We start from the raw sequence: 20,933 nt of genomic DNA on the forward strand, positions 1-20,933 counted from the left end.
TTTTGATTAAAGTGAGAAATAGAAAAAACACATCATGGAAGAAACCAGTGGCAAACCACTTCTGTGTTGCTTTTCCACAAGCAGCATGGGCGTGCCCCCTTCCACAGTGGACAGGGGCTGAGCTCGACTTAGGGCTTTGCCTGGTACCTCTGAAGTGGAATAAAAGGAGCGGGCAACCGCTTTCATGGAGGGTATCCAGACAGAGGGGCAGCTTAGGGGAGAGAGGAGAAGATAAATGAGGTCAGCTTCATGCCAGACGTGCTGAGCTGGAAAATTCATGCTGGAGGTCTGGACGCAGATGGCTTTGTTTCAAGGTGGCCCCTGATTAACCGGGTGGGAAATGTGAAATCTATTTTAGCAACTTAGGAAGAGGGTCCTTGGCACCAAAGAAACCCCAGTTTCTTCGAAGGAACCCCAAGTCTCTCCCCCTGCCCCCAAAATCAAAGCAAAACAGCTTTACCCACACAAAAAAGGGTGCAGATTGCAAGCTTGGCCGATGAACATAACTTGCTTTCCTCGTCCCAGGCTACGGCACGGACGCTTTAAGAGGGAACAAGGAAATGAAACTTGGGGGGAATGAACGTGCAGTTTCCATCCTGCTTTGTGTAACTTCTCTTTCTCTTTCTCTCTCACTCCCAGCTTTTACTTTTATATATACCGTATATATATGAGAAAATGGAAAAGAGCTAGATGTCTGATCGTAGAAAATCCTGAAAGGAGCCTGAAATAAAACACTTGCTGGATCCGAAACACAAATGACAAGGAACTGCTATCCAGAATGGGGCTTGAAACCCCCACTGACAGGAGCTTCCCGTGAATGCTGACGGTGGAGACGTCCCAGCCCACATTGCCAAGTTTTTTTCTGTTGCTGAAACTTGATCTCCAAACACTTTCTGCTGGGCACCACCTTCCAGGGAAGGATCGATGCCCATCTGCTCAGGCGGGACACTGGCGGAGAGGCTCGGCCCCTGCTCCCGTTTCAGATCCTGACGTGGAGATTTCAGGGCTCCCCCTCCGAGTTTGGAAGCATCTGGGGGCAAAGCATCATGGTCTGGTGCCTGTGCTTTTTGTCCGAAGATGAGAAAAATGCCATTGTGATAGATAAAGAAATCAGCCGGCAACTTCAGGAACAGAAGAAACGGGATCGATGGGAACTGAAGCTGCTTCTGTTGGGTGAGTATATAACTATATCTATATTGTGGATATGGATATGTACGCATGTCTTGATTATTCAACATCGGGAGCTAAGCAGAATTGGACTTGATTCGCACTTGGATGGGAGACCAATAGGAGATCCCCGAATGATTGGCTAGACTGGAAAGTCAGGCAGAGGAGGCAAGGGAAAAACACTTCCACACAGTTGCCAAGGAAACTGCACAGACTGTGTTGTTCCTTTAGAACAGTGTTTTAAAGCTGGCAACTTTAAGATGGGTGGACTTCAACTCCCAGAATTCCCCAGCCAGAATGGCTGGCTAGGGAATTCTGGGAGTTGAAGTCCATGGGTAGGTTCCACTTTTGGTAAATACCAACTTGTCCATGAAGTCACTAGGAGTTGAGTTTGAAGTATAGGAAACATACACCTTTATTTATTTATGTTCTTAACAAAGGAAGCAGGAGGGGGCTGGAAGTATGTGGTATTATGGGCTGGATAGCCATTGGCATGAATACTTTTCATTAGCCCACAGGAAGAGTAATCTTTCCTCCGTTTCTATCCTCCACAGGGTTATCTATCATAGTCTGTTGATAATGGTTTCCTGTGTCATTCATGAATTCTATTTTTAAAAAAAGGAAGAAGGGTGATCTGAAGGCCTCTCCTGATTCTTCCAGATCCCCCTTCTGGGGGCAATTCTCTTCCAGCGGTCCAAAATGTAAAATCTGAAGCAAAATGCTAAATTGGGGCAGGGAAAGTTTAGCTTTAGTTTGGTGTTAGCAGTTAAAACACAAAGATCCCCTGTAGACACACGTTACGGTCAAAAAACTCAAGATGGCTCCTGCAATGGTGTGATGGAAGCTCCGCCCACTTTTAGCGTAGAGCTTTAAGGCAGACAGACTATTTTTTTCCTTCCCAAACTGCAAAGGAATGCTAAGAGAAAAGCCCAAAATCTTGTCCATCCCACCCGGGTGAGGTCCTTCTGTGTTTCCTTGGACCATAGAGCAAAAATGTGCCTCTCTTTTGTAATGTAAAAGCCAAGTGTTTACAGAATTTATCAGCCAGATCTAACAATGACGTCGGGGGCTCCTTCGATGATGAATGCTTGTTATGAGAAATGTCCACGATACATGCCAAAAGCAAGCAAAATCTACTCCTGGAGTTGCAAATATTATTGTTAACCACATGCCCTTTTATTGGTTCATCCTGGTCAAAGCAGCAGGAAAAAAGCTGTTGGAGCTGTTGGCTGGCTCTGTGTCACCTGCAGTGAAAATACTTTTGGAGTTGAGACAGTGAATCTGAAGTTAGATGTCAGTAACTCAGAGAATGGCACAGATTTCCACATTTGATTTGGAAGTGGCCACGGTTAAAAGCGGGGTTCAATTGCATATAAATGATTGTGTGACACTAAAGCCATCAGCCTTGGAAAGTGGCCTTTTAACCTGAAGATGTGTGGACTTCAACTCCCAGAATTCCCCAGCCAGCATGCTGGCTAGGGAATTCTGGGAGCTGACGTCCACCCACCTTAGAGTTGCTAAGGTTGAGAAACACTGGTCTAGATGCTGGCTGGGGAATTCTGGGAGTTGAAGTCCACCCACCTTAAAGTTGCTAAGGTTGAGAAACACTGGTCTAGAGAAAGACCTTCCCTCTGTTTTATTCCCTCCTTCTTTTGAATTGGAATTGTCAGGGATCAAACCAGCTAACTTCTGCAGGTAACTCAGGGGTTTTGCCCCGAACCATTGATCCTTTCCTCCTGAAAAGATAGAATTTGGTCTCTTGCATGGATCCCTGCTCTCCTAAGGTCTTCCCCATCACCTACAGCTTAATGCTGGGGTTGGCAGCCCAGTGCCTTCAGCTGCGAAAGTGCCTTTGAGGGCCCAGTACCATTAAAGGAAATCTTTGTGAAGTTGCCAGGCTCCTGAGTTCTCACCTGGAATGCTGAAATCGCATGTGATTGTGGTGGCCTTGCACACCACCTGGTGCAATTCTCTGTGTTTCATTTTAATGGTGGGTGTTGGTGATGGCGAGGATGGTGGCGATGACGATGCAGCAGCATCTGGGCTTTTGTACAAAGGCTGGAGAAGGTGGAATAGACTTTGAGCCAGATGTTCTGCTGGAAAATCAAGCACTGGGGCTGTGTTTTTTGTGCATTTCCAATCAGGCACTGGGGAGAGTGGGAAGAGTACCTTCATCAAACAGATGCGGATTATCCACGGCGTGGGATACACGGAAGAGGATCGGAAAGACTTTGCCAAAGTGGTGTATCAGAACATCTTTGCATCCATGCAGGCCATGATCAAAGCCATGGAGAGCCTTCAGATTCCGTATGCCCAGGAAGAGAATGCAGTGAGTAACTGTAATGGTTGCCTATCCTAAATTATACTCAGACTCACAAGCAAGAGCTTGAATCAAATCTGGTTTATTTAAGAATAGTGTGCAAGTACAAAGAAAGCTGAGAATGAGCAAAAGCGCACCAAATACAAACTAAAAACCCTCGGTGCGAACGTGATCCCTCCTCCTTCGCTCAACTGTTTCAAATTCCCCATCCCAGGTGTTCCTAACACGTTCTGCTAATCAACGGGCAAAAAGGACCTTGAACACAAACGATAACCCAAACACATTCCATCCCAATGAATAGAGATAGAAGCCTGGTACAAGGTCTCCCAGCAGCTCCCTCCCAACCGGAACGCGCGTCAGCACCATGGCATGCGAAACGTTACGATGTACATTAAACATTGTAACGGCAAACATGACAGTAACCATATACGTGCAACATCTCTTTGGCCAGGTCTCTGTTTCCCCTTTTTTTAAAATCCGTTCAATCGTGTCTCATTCTTGGAGCCTGCCTGGACAAGTCCCTGCAGTTTTCTTGGCAAGATTTTTTGGAAGTGGTTTGCCATCGCCCCCTTCCCAGGGCTGAGAGAGAGTGGCTGGCCCAAGGTCACCCAGCTGGCTTTGTGCCTAAGGCAGGATTAGAACTCACAGCCTCCCAGTTTCTAGCCCAGTGCCTGAACCACTAGACCAAACTGGCTCTCTGTTGCCCACTAGAGGTGTATAAAACATTCGCTGCTCCAATATTTGCAGCCTGGAAAAATCTTTTCACATATTCGATGCTTATAACAAGAGTGTTATTATTAGTTAGAGTCATAGTCCAACATTCCCCCGGGAGCTCAGGGTGGTTTACACAAGGGGCTGGTTTCTTTTTATCCCTACAACAACCCTGTGAGGTAGGTTGAGCTAATTGGCCCAGGAGCATCCAAGGAGTTTTGCTCCACTTTATTTTAAGTGTTCTACTATAGGAAACAATAGTAATTAGAAAAAAGGCTGTGCTCCATCATTATTTTGCTTTAGAGGTAGGGGAGATAATCCATGCTGAGTGTTACTGTTTAATTTACAGAAAAATGGATTAAGGGGGTGATTTTTAATCATTGGTGAAAGGATTATTTTAATTTGTTTTTAAATTAAAGATCCTGTAGCAAATGGGTAGGAGGCAACAAATGGCTGTTGCTTTTGTTGTTTGTTATGTTTTTTAAACATTTTAAAATAATTCCATTTACCAATTTTTCTATAGGTTAGGTGGTCAATAGCACTCAGCATGGACTACAATCACACTTAAGTTTTGCTGTTCTGTAATGAAAAATAAGGGATTTTTTGAGTTTCCATTGTTCCCTGCATCCTTGAAATATTTTTAGTTATATCCCAATAGACCGTTCCAGATGGGTCTGTTTTGTACAGAACTTAGAATTATTTGTTTTTTCCACTCTGTGTATACCCTATTTCCCACAATGGCCTACTGGTTTCCTCCAGAACAGGGTTTCTCAACCAGGGCTCCATGGAACCCTAGGGTTCCACAAGGGGTCACTAAGTGTTCCCTGGGAGCTCATAATTTACTAAAAAAATTATTTCAGATTCAGGCAACTTCACATTAAAGAGGTGCATTTCATTCTTTATTTTTAGTTTAAGAACATGTTAATGCATACAGGTAGTCCTCGCTTAATGACCACAATTGGGACCAGAATTCTGGTTGCTAAGCGAAGTGGTCATTAAGCAAATCCAACCCGATTTTATGACCTTTTTCATGGCAATTGTTAAGCGAATCACTGTGGTTGTTAATGACCACGTGGTCATTAAACAAATCACGCAGTCCCATTGATTTTGCTTGCTGGAAGCCAGCTGGGAAGGTCGAAAATGGCGATCACGTGACCATGGGACACTGCAGTGGTCATAAGTGCAAGGATAGGTTGCAAGTTGGTTTTTCAGCACTGTTGTAAGTCTGAACCGTTGCTAAACAAATGGTCATTAAGCACGGACTACCTGTATATATAGGTCTACGCGTGAAATGAGTATAATAATTTGGTAACTTCTGGCTTATATTTGAGCCTGAACATGCAGGGGTTCCCCGAGGCCTGAAAAATATTTCAAGGGTTCCTCCAGGGTCAACAGGTTAAGAAAGGCTGCTCCAGAAGACTAACAAGAGGAATGGCAAAGATATGCCCTTCCTTGTTGTTGCCCCCTAGGGACTAGTACTGTCCTTACTCATGACAAGTACACAGAGATAGACTCCCTATGAACATGGAGGTTCCGTTTTTTTCTATATTGGTTGATTGTGACCCAGAGCCTACTGCTGTCATGAAATCACTTCACACCTCCATGGCCACTGTCTTTCAGTGGACAGCCTTCCGCGAAGCACGTCCCCTCTGCAGTACGCCTCTAATATTTCTCTACACCAGCGTTTTCCGCTCTGCCCTTTTCTTTCTCCAGCAAAATGCCCAGCAGCTTCTGGAAGTGGACACCTATAAAGTGGTCACAATGGAGCCCTGCCATGCAAGGATCATCGGAGACCTCTGGAAGGATGCTGGAATCAGAACCTGTTACCAGAGGAGAAGTGAATTCCACCTGCTTGATTCTACTGCCTAGTGAGTCCCCTTGCTCTAGACTACTCTAATTCCAGGTTTGGGGGCCACCATGTCATGTTCTTAGCTTGCGTTGATGGTCTATGATAGGGCGGAGAGGGGGGACATGACCCTACCAGTCCTTTTGGATTTCTTGGCACTGTGGTTGTTCAGTGGTTCAGCTGCTTCCTGAGTGGGTAGTGTATGTGAGGGATGAAAGGTCTAGACCAATGCTTCTCAACCTTGACAAGTTGAAGAGGTGTGGACTTCAACTCCTAGAATTCCCCAGCCAGCAAAGTTGAAGTCCACACCTCTTCAAGTTGCCAAGGTTGAGAAGCACTGGTCTAGCCCTTGGCCACAATGCTCAACCCTCTCCCCTTTCTCCTCTAACATCTACATGAAGCCATTGAGGAGCTTCTCTGATGCTTTGGGATTATCACTCTACAGTTGACATCTGTCCATCTCTGCCCCTGCATGGTGGAAGCCATGAGTTCATGTCTAGAGGTTGGAAGGTTCTGGGTGGGGAGAAGCAGGTTGTGAATTAACTCTGTGGCAAGAAGGGGGCTGTGGCCATCTGACTGTGGGACAGTACCAACTTTAGTTCTAGATGGGGCTGTGTTCCCCCAGAAAATGTGGGGGTCTTCTAGATTTTGAATGTGGTGGAAGCTGTGGCCAGGAGGGGTTTTTGCCCAGCATCAGTGGGTTGCAACTCTTTCTGGAGCTGAAGATGCTGGGAACAGTCACTCTTCCCTCATCCCCACCACAGATGGACTACTGTAATGCATGCTGCTTAGGGCTGCCCTTGAAGACCATCCAGCAACCTCCATTGTTGCAAAACACAGTGGCCCATACACTAATGGGGTAAACCCAATACTGTCATATAACTGCAGGAATGTTTGTTTCCCAGTGCACTGGAAGGTGTTGGCTGTAATCTTTTGTGAGAGATTTTGGGAAAGAAACAGAAAACAGAGTAGATCTACAAGATCAGGAGACAAAGGATAAAATCCACTGCTAGCTTATCTCCTAAAAGGCATCTCAGCCCAACTGGCTCAAAAAACACCCCTAAAACCTGGGAAGAAAGTTTCAGGTCGTCCAAAGATTACCTTTTAATGAATCCACAATCACTCAGGGCAGAAATTCTTCTTGCAAATTCTGGGGTTCTGCATTTATTTGGCATTTTTGAAACCTTCTGGAAATTGTGCAGCTACTTGACATCTTTAAAGTCCTGCCTGGGTTAGGGCTGGATGCTAAGGGGGATGAGAGTCCCTGATCCTTGGGAGATACACCGGAAGAGAATCGGAAGATGAGGATTCTCCCCTGATGCTCTGTCGTGGAGCACACTCCCAATCCCTATAAGATCTGCCCTGCCCCCCTGCCTTGAGATTTTGGGAGTTCTTTTTTTTCCTGGACTATAACAGAATTTAATTTTCGCAAGGCATTAAAAACCTGGCTTTGCCATCTAGCCTGGAGCCCTGGCAGTAAGGGTGAGCCTGTTTTATGCTTGATTTGAACTTGGGACGTGGTGAATGTTCCCAGCAGCTATTCTATGTTATGTTTTTTTTTAATGGTGGTTTTATATGTTTTGATTTTGTTTTCAATTGTTGAATGTATTTTGTTTGTTTGTTTGAATTGATTAGCCGCCCAACTCCAGTGCACTCTGGGTGGCGTACAGAACTAGAAAAAAAATCCATGAAAGCAGATAGAAACGTATGAGATGGGCAGCCATCTATATTTGCTTAATAACCAGACATGAATTTGTACCCCATCCCAAATTTTGGGGTTTTGTTTTTACGTATGAACTTCGTCCCTCAACCTCATGGCTATGAGAACAGAACAGATTCTCACTTTTGACTCAGTCTACTGTATCTTAAAATTCTATGGGGTGATAGGCACCGTATTATCCCTGGTTTTTGATACTGATCCTTGCTTAAAGCTTCACGATGATTTTTAGTCATTTAAAATGATACATTCAACACAATTTACTAATGATATACCGGAGAACTACACCCTCCTTGACATTTTCAGAACCCTTGCTTGCTTATTCATGCTTTATTCCTTGATTTTCTTTATCTGTTTTCTGTTTTCTGTTTGCGTTTGTTTATACGCTTTCTTTGAAAGCTTAAAAGGAAAAAAAAAAAGGGAAGCTTTTGAAATCCACCCCTCTTAAAGTTGCCAGGTTTGAGAAACACGGCACTAAGAGATGCCTGCATTAACTTCGAGTTATTTTGTCAGAGCAGCGCGGTGATTTGCCCAGAATGACAGGAGTCTCTGTTTCAGCTTCCTTTCAAACCTGGACCGCATTGCTTCCGAAGGATACGTGCCAAGTGCCCAGGATATCTTGAGGACTCGCGTGCCAACGACTGGCATTAATGAGTACTGCTTCTTGGTGCAGAAGGTGATGCTAAGGTGAACAGAAAAAGGGTGTGATGGATTCATCCCCAGGTGCCTATAATGGATTCCTAAATATAAGGATATAACAGAATCAAAAGATTGAATATTCAGGAAAGATTCAGTAAGCTTCTGAGAGGCTGTGTGTCCTTGTGCAAAAGTGACACGTGAGCACAGATTTATTTATTTGTTTGTTTGTTTGTTTATTAGATTTATATTACCGCCCCTCTCCCCCAATGGGAGAGATTACAGAACAATGCCTCAATCTGATGAGATTGGAACGTATTGCAATCTCACCCCTGAGATCTTGCAAAAACCACGTGTTTCACCGCCAAATTAGGGGTTGTTTTGCACTGAGGACGAGTTGAACTTGGCACGTTTTGCCCACCACAATTCATCGGATTGACAGGATTGGATTTGGTGATTTAAGTTGATGTGGAAAATTGATCCCATGCAGATTCAGACGTTCCGATTGGGTCATCTAACGGGGTCAAATCTGCAGGGCTTTTTTTGCGCACGCACAGAAGCATGGGAATCGTTTGAATTGATTTGGAGTCGGACAATTCAATTCAACTGTTCAGTGGGCTTTCTGTTTCAATTCATTCATTTGAGTCGGAGACGCAATTGAAACACCTTTGAAATGATTCCCCGAGCTGAGTATTTGACCTTCCCTGGGAGGTCTACGTTCTCTCCTCAGTTCTTTTTTTAAAAAATGTATTTTTATAAAATCTTTTTATGAAAATATATTTTAATTATATTGTTGTATAATTAAAATAACATTATATTATACTAGCATTATTAGTAATGTTATTATAAAATTGCATTACATTATATTATTCTGATACAGTGGTATTTATACGGTGTTGATTAAAAATTATTAACACGCTAACGTTTAAATAGTTTAAGCCATTGAGGATACAATAAGAGCAAGCAATATTATATATCTTAATTATGGTTTAAAATGTCAGTAAGCACAGGAATATCTGGCTTTTTCATCCAGAATTGAATATAACAATAAAATATTTGTTATACAGTAAAGGTTTCAGACTTAAGCGGATTACTTAATATCACTGTATTGTTACTTAATGTTCTTTGTACATATTGAAAAGGAAAAGAGAAAATAAAGCAAATTTGACAACAATTAAAATACCAATAGATTAAAAAAGGGGGGGGAGGAGGGAAATGAAAAAAGGAAAAGACTTTTCAGCTTCTTTTTTGTGCTTCTGCTAATTCACAGTTTTTAATAAACACTGGGCCTCCTCAGAAGCCAGGCTGTAAATCAGTTTTTTCAACCTTGGCATCTTTAAGATGGGTGGACTTCAACCCCCAGGATTCCCCAGCCAGCATTTGTGGACTTCAACCCCCAGAATTCCCCAGCCAGCATTTGTGGACTTCAACCCCCAGAATTCCCCAGCCAGCATTTGTGGACTTTAACCCCCAGAATTCCCCAGCCAGCATTTGTGGACTTCAACCCCCAGAATTCCCCAGCCAGCATTTGTGGACTTCAACCCCCAGAATTCCCCAGCCAGCATTTGTGGACTTCAACTCCCAGAATTCTCCAGCCAGCATGCTGGCTGGGGAATTCTGGAAGTTGAAGTCCACACATCTTAAAGTGGCCAAGGTTGGAAAACATGGCTGTAAATGTTTATATTTGCCATGCTGAGTGATGTATTGCATAACTTGCTTAAATTTGGTTAAGCTTCTGTTGTGAATATATACTGTTAATTTTGCCGTTGCTGCATATTATCTGAGTTTAAGTTCCTGATTAGATATTGTCAGGATTATATCTTTCTTCCAGTATTGGACAAAGCGTGTATCCCATTAAATTATGATGCTTCTTGTTGACTTTTTTCTGGGATTATACCTAGTAGGAAGAATTGTAGTTTCGTTTCAAATTTCAGTTGCAAAATTTTCTGCTTTATATGTTTTGTTATATTAATTATAAGCCTAATATAATTAATAATATAATTATGATTACAATTATATCGTTATCTCTGATATTTCTCTGCATCAACACCTTCCTGTTGCTGCCCTGGGATGGACAATTCCTGATTCATCTCATCATATCAAGAGTTAAATGATGCTGTGAATGGGATGAGGGTCAAAGGAATTGTCCCTCTTGGAGAAGACAATAGAAAGGGTGCCTGAACTTCTCTGTCTTCTTCCTCTCCGCCTCCTCCTCCTCCTCCTCCTCCTCCTCTCTCTCTTTCTCTCTCTCTCTTCCTGTATCATGGATTTTAGACTGTAAGTCTGTCCCCCAGAGGGCTCCAGGGTCTGTGATCACACATCATGACCACCGTCTGGACATTTTTGACCTCACCCTGCAGACTCCCCTGTCTATTCCACTCTGGAGGCCTTTGGGGTAAACAAGTGGGAAGAAATTCAGTAAATAAATGTCAGGCATAATTTAATCACGTTTACGAAATTTGGCAAATAAGCATACTCGCCAAGCTTCCTTGGCTTTCATGAGTCATGCTTCTAATCTTTTAAGAAGGAGTGAGATGAACTCACGCAGGTTCAGAGAAGAACATTGAGGATGGTCAGAGGACTGGAAACAAATCCTAGGTAGAGGGGTTGAGAGAACTAGGAATAGTTAGATTTTAGAATACAGAGAAGAATGGAATGGAGTGGAATGGAATGGAATAGAATAGAATAGAATAGAATAGAATAGAATAGAATAGAATAGAATAGAATAGAATAGAATAGAATAGAATAGAATAGAATAGAATAGAATACTTCATTGGCCAAGTATGATTAGACATACAAGGAATTTGACCAATATATTTACATAACATCAAAAAATAAACAATAGTAAAGTAATAATGTTATTTACTAAAACTATGCAATCAAGAAAGAAAGGAAAAAAATCGAAAGAAAATAATACTACGGCTATTAATACAGAGAAGGGAATATCAATCAATCAATCAACATGGATTTATTGGATTCATTGATTGCTTGATTTGACTGATTGATTAAATTTGTGTCCTTTATTGATTAAATTTGTGCACTGCTAGAGACATGGTGGCTTACAAATATCTAAAAGGAGATCACAGGGAAGATCCCAGATCAAGACCTGTTCTGTTCCCTGACCCCACAGAATGCTCTCCAAATGCAGGAAAGCTGATTCCAGATGTATTTGTTAAATTAACAGTATTTACAGTATATCCCACCCCAACCTAGGCAGGTTAAATACAGCAAAATACCCATTACAGGAAAATAAAATGTACAATATACTATATATAAAAAAGAAGAGCAGTTACAAACTTACAATCAAGGCACTTAAAAATAACTAAGGGCCGAAAGCGAATTGAAACAGAATGGATTGAGCCTGTTTGCCAATCCAGAAGAAGCTGGATTGGGGCCAGCCATACCTCCAGGAGAATGTCAGGTAGCCTTATAAGTCAAGTCAAGTCAAGTCAAGTCTCAATTAAGAAAGAGAGATAGACAGATAGATAGATGTCACTTTGAAGACTTATAATTCAAATAAATAAATAGGGGGCTATCACTTTGAAGACTTATGATCTGGTCCACCCCCCAGGACCCTCAAGAAGCCCCATTTAATCTGGACCAGATGGGTAGAATTTGTTCTGGCAATCTTATTATTTGGGGATATCATAGGAAAACTGTCTCAACAGTAAGAACAATTCAGCAGTGAAATCCCTGATCTACTGAGACGTCAAACTCTCCTTTGCTGGATGTGGTTGAGCAGAAGATACAAGCCAATCATCCTGGATGCTTTAATCTGGATTCCTGCACCAAGCCAGGGTTTGACTAGATGGCCTTAAGAGTCCCTTCCCATCCTAGGATTCTCTGATGCTTCTGAACCCACCTCCAATGGATAGAAACCGGACATTGCTGGCAGAGCAATTAGGTTCAATTCCATGGGACCTTGAAAAAACTGAGAACACCCCCTTTGGTAAACCCACATTGCTGACTCTAACCTGGGCAGACAATCCTGAGTTAGCTAAATGGATGCCTTCATTCATTTCAAAGCAGTTCCCTGTAGGTTTTTTCATTTCTATTTTTTCAGGATCATCGATGTTGGCGGGCAGAAATCCGAACGCCGGAAATGGATCCACTGTTTCGAAAACGTGATTGCCATGATCTATTTGGCATCTCTCAGCGAATATGACCAGTCCCTGGAGGAGAATAACACTGAAGTATGGAGCAGTGTTCAGACAGGAATACTCGGGGGGAGGGAATTGTGCAGGATTCCTACCAGCCATGCCTTACAGGACACTCTAATCCAGGGTTTTTCAAAGTGGGAGAACCTGATAGAGTTCCTTGAGAGATTAAGGGCAACCCCCCCACCAATAACTTTAATATACAGGTGGTCTTCGACTTACAACCACAATCGGGATTGGAATTTCCATCGCTAAGCAAGGTGGTGGTTAAGTGAGTCATGCCTGATTTTACGACCTGTTTTGCTGCAGTCATTAAGTGAATCATGCAGTCTTTAAGCAAATCTGACTTCCTCCATTGACTTTGCTTGTTGGAAGCCAGCTGGCAAGGTTGCAAATGGCGATCATATGACCCCAGGACACTGCAACTGTCATAAATATATACTGGTTGCCAAGCACCTGAATTTTGATCATGTGACCTTGAGGACGCAGTGACAATTGTAAGTGTGAGAACTGGTCTCAAGTCACATTTCCCAGCACTGTTGTAACTTCAAATGGTCGCTAAACGAATGGTCGTAAGTTGAGGAGTACCTGTATACATGTGCATAAATAAATTACGACAAGCTTTGTTGCTAGTGTCTCGTTAGAGCTTTCCTGTTTGATCAGTGGTTTTGGGAAATGACTTTTGCATGAAAAACAAAAATCCTTTTGCATGAAAATCATTTTTCGGGAAATGAGTCTGCAGCCTGAGAAAGTTTGAACCCTTGCATTCATGCTGATCTCCTTCCTCCTCCTCCTCCTCTTCCTCTTCTCGCCATTGAGATCTTCATGCTTCATTGGTCTAGTCTGGGGGTGCTTAGATTTATGCTCCCAATAAAATAAATAAAATTCCCTTCTCACCCCTATGGGCAGTGTGTGTCTTCCCCAACCTCGGGTCTTCCACCAGAGGCCTGGGAGTTTGAGGGTCCTGCGCAGGATCTCGACTGTTCCTGGCACTGCGCTCTTCTGGACAGAGAGCGCTGAGGTTGCTCCTGGGATCTGCTGGAGCCCCCCTCCCCGCTTGGGGGTCACAGCCCCGAGTGCCCCTCCCACCACCGGGACCCCTTTGGCCTTCCCTTTCCACATCCGCCCCAGTTCCTCCTCCAGGCCCTGGGACCTCTCCAGCTTCTCAACTCCTCCTTCCTGATGCTGCTGTCACTTGGCACGGCTCCATCGATCACCACCGTGGTCTTCTGGTCCTTGTCTACCACCACGATGTCCGGTTGATTGGCCAGGACCTGCCTGTCCGTCTGGATCTGGAAGTCCCACAGGATCTTAGCCCTGTCATTCTCCACGACCTTCTGTGGAGTCTCCCATCTGGACTTGGGAGGGTCCAGCCCATACGCTGTGCAGATGTTCCTGTACACAATGCCAGCTACTTGGTTGGGCCGTTCAGCGTCTGCTGTTCCTGCCTGCATCTTACGCCCTGCCACTGTGTGTTGGACTGTCTCTGAGGCCTCTCTGCACAGTCTGCCCCTCGGGTCCTGTCTAGTGTGGTAGACCCCTGCTTCTGTGGATCTGGTGCTTAGGGCCTGTTCTTGTGCTGCTATTCATTGGTCTGATCTGGGGGTGCTTAGATTTATGCCTCTATCCATCCATCCATCATCTGTCTACTCTATCTCTATCTATCTATCTATCTATCTATCTATCTATCTATCTATCTATCTATCTATCATCTATCTATCTATGTAATCTATCTATATCTATCTAGCTGTCTATCTACTCTGTCTGTCTGTCTATCTACCGTATCTCTCTCTCTCTCTGTCTCCCCCTGATCCAGCTGCTTGCTCTTGATGGCGGTTTCATGCATGTTTTCCTTCTGTTCTTCCCCATTTGTCACTCCCTCATCTCAGAACCGAATGAGGGAGAGCTTAGATCTCTTTAGGACCATTCTGGAGCTGCCCTGGTTCTGGAACACCTCCATTATTCTCTTCCTCAACAAAGTGGATATTTTGGAGGAGAAGATCCTCAGCTCGGATCTGGCTGCCTATTTCCCCAGTTTTCCAGGTAACATTTCCTGCTTTGTGCAGACAGGCAGTGGTGAGGAGTGGTGAGAGGGGTCATCTGCAAAGGGGCATGTTCTAGAAGGGGTGGGTTGCAAAATTGGTGCAAACTGGGATCTGCCTCCCTGAGTTATGGGGAAGGTGCTCTTTTGTTACCTCAATTATTAAGGCATTGTGGGCTGGAAAACTGGCTTGAACCACTGGAAATCTCTTATTATTAAAGCTTAAAGCTCAAAATTGCAGTTATTAAAGCTTGAAACTGCACTAGAATTTTAGGGACACCCTGTATTTATCTAAAATGTAAAGTTTTTTTTCTTCTCAAAAACGTCTGGGAACTTCACTGAAGATCCACATAGTTTTCTGGGTAAATGTGTTTTGCCCTGGCTTTCTCCCAGGAGGTTCAACTTCCCAGTCCAGGCTACATTTTGTGATTTCCTTGTGGTGTCCCATCCAATGACTACCCAGGTCTACCCTTGTTTAGCTTTTGAAGCCACCTAAGGTTGGTCAAGTGCTGCCCCCTGCTGAGTCATTTTCTTTTCAAATCGAAGGTCACAAACTCACTGAGAAATAGGAATAAATGCAGATAAATCCAGTTTTTATCTATTAAAATTAAAATTTAATAAATTTAGGGTAGATTTTATTTTTGATAAATAGAGCAGATTGCAACCATTTATCTCCCTGCCTAGTAGAATCTATCTATGTGGTTGTTGGGAGTCGAAAACAACTTGATGGCACATAATCAGTCAGTCAGTCAATCAATCAATCAATTGATCAATCAGTCTAGTAGAATCAAAGAGGAATTGGCCTAATTTGTGCTGGCATGCAAAAGGATCTAATTTTGCACTTTGAAGCCAATCTGTGAGGTCTCAATCATCCTTCGAAATAGGATTTCTCTAAATTTGCCCATGTACTTTGCCAATCCCAAAGAGAGAAGGAAAGGAAAAATAAGTCTGCTTAAAATGGGCATGCATAAAATATGCATACATTCATGAGAATAAGATGGAAAAATGCATTGCAGTGGAGAATACAGGTAGTCCTCACTTAATGACCATTTGTTTAGTGATGGTTCAGACTTACGATGGTGCTGGAAAAAATGACTCACAACTGGTGCTCATACTTATGACTGTCAAAGCATCCCCGCGGTCACGTGATCACAATTTGGGTGCTTGGCAACCGGTTCACATTTATGACCGTCGCAGCGTCCCGTGATCACGTGATCGCCATTTTCTACCTTCCTAGTCGGCTTCCGGCAAGCAAAATCAGTGGGGAACCACATGATTCACTTAATGACCACATGGTTTGTTTTATGGCCGTGGTGACTTGCTTAATGACCGCTGCAAAAAAGTCGTAAAATCAGGTCAGATTTGCTTAAAGACCACTTAACTTAGCAACCAAAATTCTGGTCCCAATTGTGGTTGTTAAGTGAGGACTACCTGTAATTCGCAGCAGCTGTATACGTTAAGCAAACCTTCAAACGAAGATATTGTTTATTATTATAGTTTTAACTTTATTGTAAACTGCCCAGAGTCCCTCTTTTTGGGGAGATGGGCGGTAGCAAAATTTGAAAAATAAGTAGGTAGGTAGGTAGGTAGGTAGGTAGGTAGATAGATAGATAGATAGATAGATAGATAGATAGATAGATAGATAGATAGATAGCCAAAATGTGCGCAGAAATTTTAGCCCAAACCATGTCTCCCATGTTTGGCCATGAGAGAAACTAAATTAACATAATTATGGTAGAATAGTGCAAATAAAATCCCTCGTCTCCCATTTAATTTCAAATGCATTTAATTTGTCCCCGCCCATCTCCTCCCAGTGGGGGACTCTGGGCAGTTTACAGTAAAAGTAATCGATTAAAACAGCAATATATAAATATAAAATTACCCTTAATAAATAGTTGTACAATAAGACTAAAAAAGTAAAAAAGTCCAAGTGGCAGGAGAATCAGACACAGGCTGTGTGTGGGAGGAGTGGTCTAGGATAGCAGCCCTCCCCACGTAGCTTTGTTCCCCTCTCCACCCCAGGCGGGGCGGCAATGCTCCTCCGGAAGGCCGGGAGCGATGGGGCCAACCTCACCTCTGGGGGCAGCGTGTTGTTGTAGAGAAAACAGGAGACGGGAGCATTATGCATGCCATCTTGAGTTGTACAAACGTAAAAGTGGGGTGTAACAGCAAGAATCATAGGACCTCCCTCTTTGCTTGTTGTACCTTTTTATTTTATTTATTCTATTTATTTCCCAAATTTTTGCTATTGCCCATCTCCCCCCCAAGAGGGACTCTGAGCTTTTCTATGAGCATCAGAGACGAAGCCAGTGTGCAAAAGGCAGCAAATAAAAAAATGGAGCTGCAAGACGCTACGTTGGCATCGATCGGGGTGGGCACGCCCTGGCTTCCCCAGGCAACGTTTCTTCAGGCCTCAGATTGTCGTTGCTAGTTGGACAGATTGCCCCCACTCCCGAGGGACCACCGTTGAGTCTGCAGAAAGCTAGACGGGCACTGCTGATTCCCCGACCGCTTCTCTTGCAGTCAGTCTCTGGAGTCCCCTGTCTTCCCTCCAAGGGAATGGGTGCAATGCAGCCTCATGGGCTTTGCACGTGTTAAGGCTGCCCTTGGTTTCAGAGCAGGGGGGAAAGGCAGCTTTAAAGCCACGTCAGCCAAGGACAAGACACACCCATCTCATGCCCGGGCTGTGGAGGCGATGAAAGCAGCTTTGTGGGGATACAGATGCAGAAGGATGTTGCCAGGACACATTGTGGTTAGTGTGAAGTGGGGCCCAACCCTAAGCCATTTCCTGCAGCATTTGAATGAGCAAAACACTCTGGCTTTGTATTGATGCTGCTAGCCACACCTTTGCTTAGAATTTCGCTTGAAAACGCCGTCAAGCTTCAAGCAATTGTTGTTTTAAGCTGTTTCCGGCAGCTTCTGGATGAAAAAGAGGCTTCCCATTTTGCCGACGCTAGCTGGGCACCCCTTGGCACCCCTAATCCTGACTCCCCATAATGGCAGGTTTGTGGAAGGTCGGAACGGGATGTCGGTGCCTCGAGGCCAGCCGCGTTCCGCCCAGCGGCGTGGAGCCGTGGCTGCCCCTGGACACGTCATTCACTGTGGCATTTCGTTACGTGAATGAACTTAACGAATTCAACAGTTGAATGGATTTGACTTAAACAGTTATGGAATTAAGGGGACGTGTGAGGCCGCACAACTTGTAATTTATGATTCTGGGTGGCGTCCCTCAGTAAAAATCCAAAACAAAACAATAAAGAAATAATAAAGCGCTGTGGCCAGCACATGTTCACGCGTGGAAAGCACATTGACTCTCTGCTCCTCCTTTCCCAGGTCCTAAGCAAGATGTTCATGCAGCCAAGCACTTCATCCTGGAAATGTATTCTGACATCTTCCAGCAGATCTCAACCCTCGATGGCCCTTTCCGTGGTGGAGCCCTTTCCCACTTCAGACCCAGGATCCTTTATCCCCATTATACCTGTGCCACCGACACACAGAACATCTGCACAGTTTTTGCAGACATCAAGGATGCCGTTCTTGCAAGCTACCTGGAAGAGTTCAACCTGGTCTGAAGGGGCCAGTGCCGGACAGACCGCAGTGTGGCTGGGGGTGCAATCCAGATGTTGCATCTGGATTGAGAAATCAGGCTCCTGAGATGTGCCGGGGTGGTAGGTCAGTGCTTTTGACCTCTCTTGCAGCATCTTCTGGTGGGGACCTTGGATGTCCTAGGTGAATCCGGAGACTCACCGCTGGGAAGGATTTTTTGAAATAACATTGCACCTGCACCATCGAATAGGAGATCGACACCTCCCATGTTGCTTGGCTTCACACGGCATCATTGCACAATGTGTTACAGGAACTACAATGTTGGGAGAAGCAGACAGGGCAGGATGGCTAAAATTTGGGCAGATAGAAGGAGCAAGAAGCTGAAGAGATAAGGGTGTCAACTCTGAAACAGCAAGTAGAGATAAGAAAGGTAACCGTCACGCAGCAGCATGAAAGGGCAGCTGAGGTGATGCATGGTGGAACGTGTGACAAAATGCAACTCTCAACAGATAAAATGAAGGGTGGACAGGCGACTGGTTGAAAGGCTTCCTGTTTGTGCATCCAGCTGTAATCTACAGATTATTAGATACAACCATAATGTAGATTGGTGTTTCTCAACCTTGGCACCTTGAAGATGTGTGGACTTCAACTCCCAGAATGCCCCAGCCAGCCATGGGGCATTCTGGGAGTTGAAGACCACACATCTTCAAGGTGCCAAGGTTGAGAAACACTGATGGAGATTATATGTGCATGTATCTATGATTATGTATGAATGGATCTACAGGTTAGGCAGATACTACTGTAATCTACCAATTATGCACTCCTGCCTTCCCCATGCATCATCTGGCCGGGATGCAGCAGGGCAAGTGGGTACGAATGTGTGTGTGAGCGTGAGTGTGTGTGGGTAATGCTTACACAATTGTAATGAATAAAGCTTTTGTAGGTTAACAGAGCCTTTACATGTTTTGGGTGTTACCTTGAGCATTTTATTACTGTATAAGAACCCAGAGCTCAGATCGGTAAGAAATGCACTCTTAGAAAGAACTGGGGGCAAACTGATCGCTCGATCACTTTCTTGAGTTCATCGGATTTGCTGCCGCAGGGCTTAACTCCACAATGTGGGCTGGAAGAGAGACTCAGCCTTCTGAATTTTCTACTGGTTATTTCTTGGACTGATGCCCTCTTTCTGCTCCAACTGCTTTGACCACTTCGCAACAAAAAAGAGAGAGACCACCACCCCATTTTTTTTTTTAAAAAGCTTCCATGTTCATGTTTCACAAGGAAAGTGGCAGTCCTTCCCTATTATGTATGGATTTCAGTAGGTAAAGGTTTCCCTTGACGTTAAGTCCAGTCGTGTCCGACTCTAGGGGGCGGTGCTCATCTCCGTTTCAAAGCCGAAGAGCCGGCGTTTGTCCGTAGACACTTCCGTGGTCATGTGGCCGGCATGACTACACGGAACGCCATTACCTGCCCGCCAAAGCAGTACCTATTGATCTACTCACATTGGCATGTTTTCGAACTGCTAGGTTGGCAGGAGCTGGGACTAGCAACAGGAGCTCACCCCGTCACGCGGATTCGAACCGCCGACCTTCCAATCGGCAAGCTCAGCAGCTCAGTGGTTTAACCCGCAGCGCCACCACGTCCCTTTTATGGATTTCAGTAGGGTTCCCATATTTCCCCTACATCAGGATGACCACAAGAGGGCAGCAGAGATACACACAAAAGGTAATCAGCCCTCTAGTGATCAACTGGAACTTTGCAGCCCAGGTCTGATAGCCCAAGATCAGTGTTTCTCAATCTCAGGAACCTTAAGCCGTGTGGACTTCAACTCCCAGAATTCCCCAGTCAGCATGTAGATACAACCAGTGCAGTATGTCGATACAACCGTAATGTAGATCAGTGTTTTTCAACCTCGGCACCTTGAGGATGTGTGGACTTCAACTCCCAGAATTCCCCAGCCAGCCATGCTGGCTGGGGAATTCTGGGAGTTGAAGTCCACGTGGCTTAAAATTGCTGAGGTTGAGAAACACTGCCCTAGACATTGTTCTAATGTCAGGGTACCAAATCTGTGGGAACAAGGGTCATCAGGTTGAGATCATGCTCCAAAAAGGGGAGCATCGGAGAGACAAACTTAATAGTTTAATTTTGCAAATATGGTAATTCTTCATGGACTTAATGATTTCCCCATTGCATGTCCCTAATTGTTACATCTTTTATTTATTTATCTATCATATTTGTTCACCGCCCATCTCATGGAGAGACGACATCTTTCTGTATGTACGGCTTAAGCGCTGTCTGTAGCCCACCCAACAGGCTCAGAGCCTTAAAATCCATGGTTATCCTTAACTGAGGTTTGCAGGTTATGTGAATATATTTGCTAGGTTGTTACCTGACTGGCTAAGATACATTTCAGTCTGGGGTGGGGAGGAACCAGCCAAAGCCGAAGCAAACCCCCTGCAACTTGGAACCCTCTAGATGTTAGAACTACAGTTCCCAGAATTTCTAGGTACAGTGGCTGGGGAATTCTAGTCCCCAGTACATCTGCAGAGCATGCCATTGGCGAAAACGGAGACACACATTGCATGACAGAGATGCATTTTGTGGAGGAACTGCAAAGGGGCAGCAAGAAAGGACACTAGGAGAGAGGTCTTGACCTACAGGTAGTCCTCAACTTATGACCATTTGTTTAGCAATGATTTGAAGTTATGACGATGCTGAAAGAAGTGGCTTGTGACTAGTCCTCGCACTTACGACTGTCGCAGCGTCCCCGCAGTTGCGTGATCAAAATTTGG

General features: G+C 44.3%; 1 protein-coding gene across 1 annotated transcript; it reads left to right on the forward strand.

Moving 5' to 3' along the window:
* Positions 1-1,020: 1,020 nt before the first annotated feature.
* On the forward strand, positions 1,021-18,237 carry LOC134488460 (guanine nucleotide-binding protein subunit alpha-15-like). The gene is made up of 7 exons (XM_063290910.1): positions 1,021-1,173; positions 3,312-3,496; positions 5,912-6,066; positions 8,320-8,448; positions 12,461-12,590; positions 14,444-14,597; positions 17,929-18,237. The coding sequence occupies exons 1-7, from the start codon at positions 1,047-1,049 to the stop codon at positions 18,165-18,167; spliced, it is 1,119 nt and encodes a 372-aa protein (XP_063146980.1). The 5' UTR covers positions 1,021-1,046; the 3' UTR covers positions 18,168-18,237.
* The last annotated feature ends 2,696 nt before the right edge of the window (positions 18,238-20,933 follow it).

Source organism: Candoia aspera, chromosome 1, assembly GCF_035149785.1.
Source record: "Candoia aspera isolate rCanAsp1 chromosome 1, rCanAsp1.hap2, whole genome shotgun sequence".
In the NCBI taxonomy this organism is placed as follows: Eukaryota; Metazoa; Chordata; class Lepidosauria; order Squamata; family Boidae; genus Candoia; species Candoia aspera.

Coding starts and splice junctions, on each gene's coding strand:
- LOC134488460 (XM_063290910.1), top strand. CDS start 1,047: ATGGTCTGGTGCCTGTGCTTTTTGTCCGAAGATGAGAAAAATGCCATT. Junction 12,591..14,443: donor TGGAGGAGAATAACACTGAA/GTATGGAGCAGT, acceptor CCCTCATCTCAG/AACCGAATGAGGGAGAGCTT. Junction 14,598..17,928: donor CTATTTCCCCAGTTTTCCAG/GTAACATTTCCT, acceptor CTCCTTTCCCAG/GTCCTAAGCAAGATGTTCAT.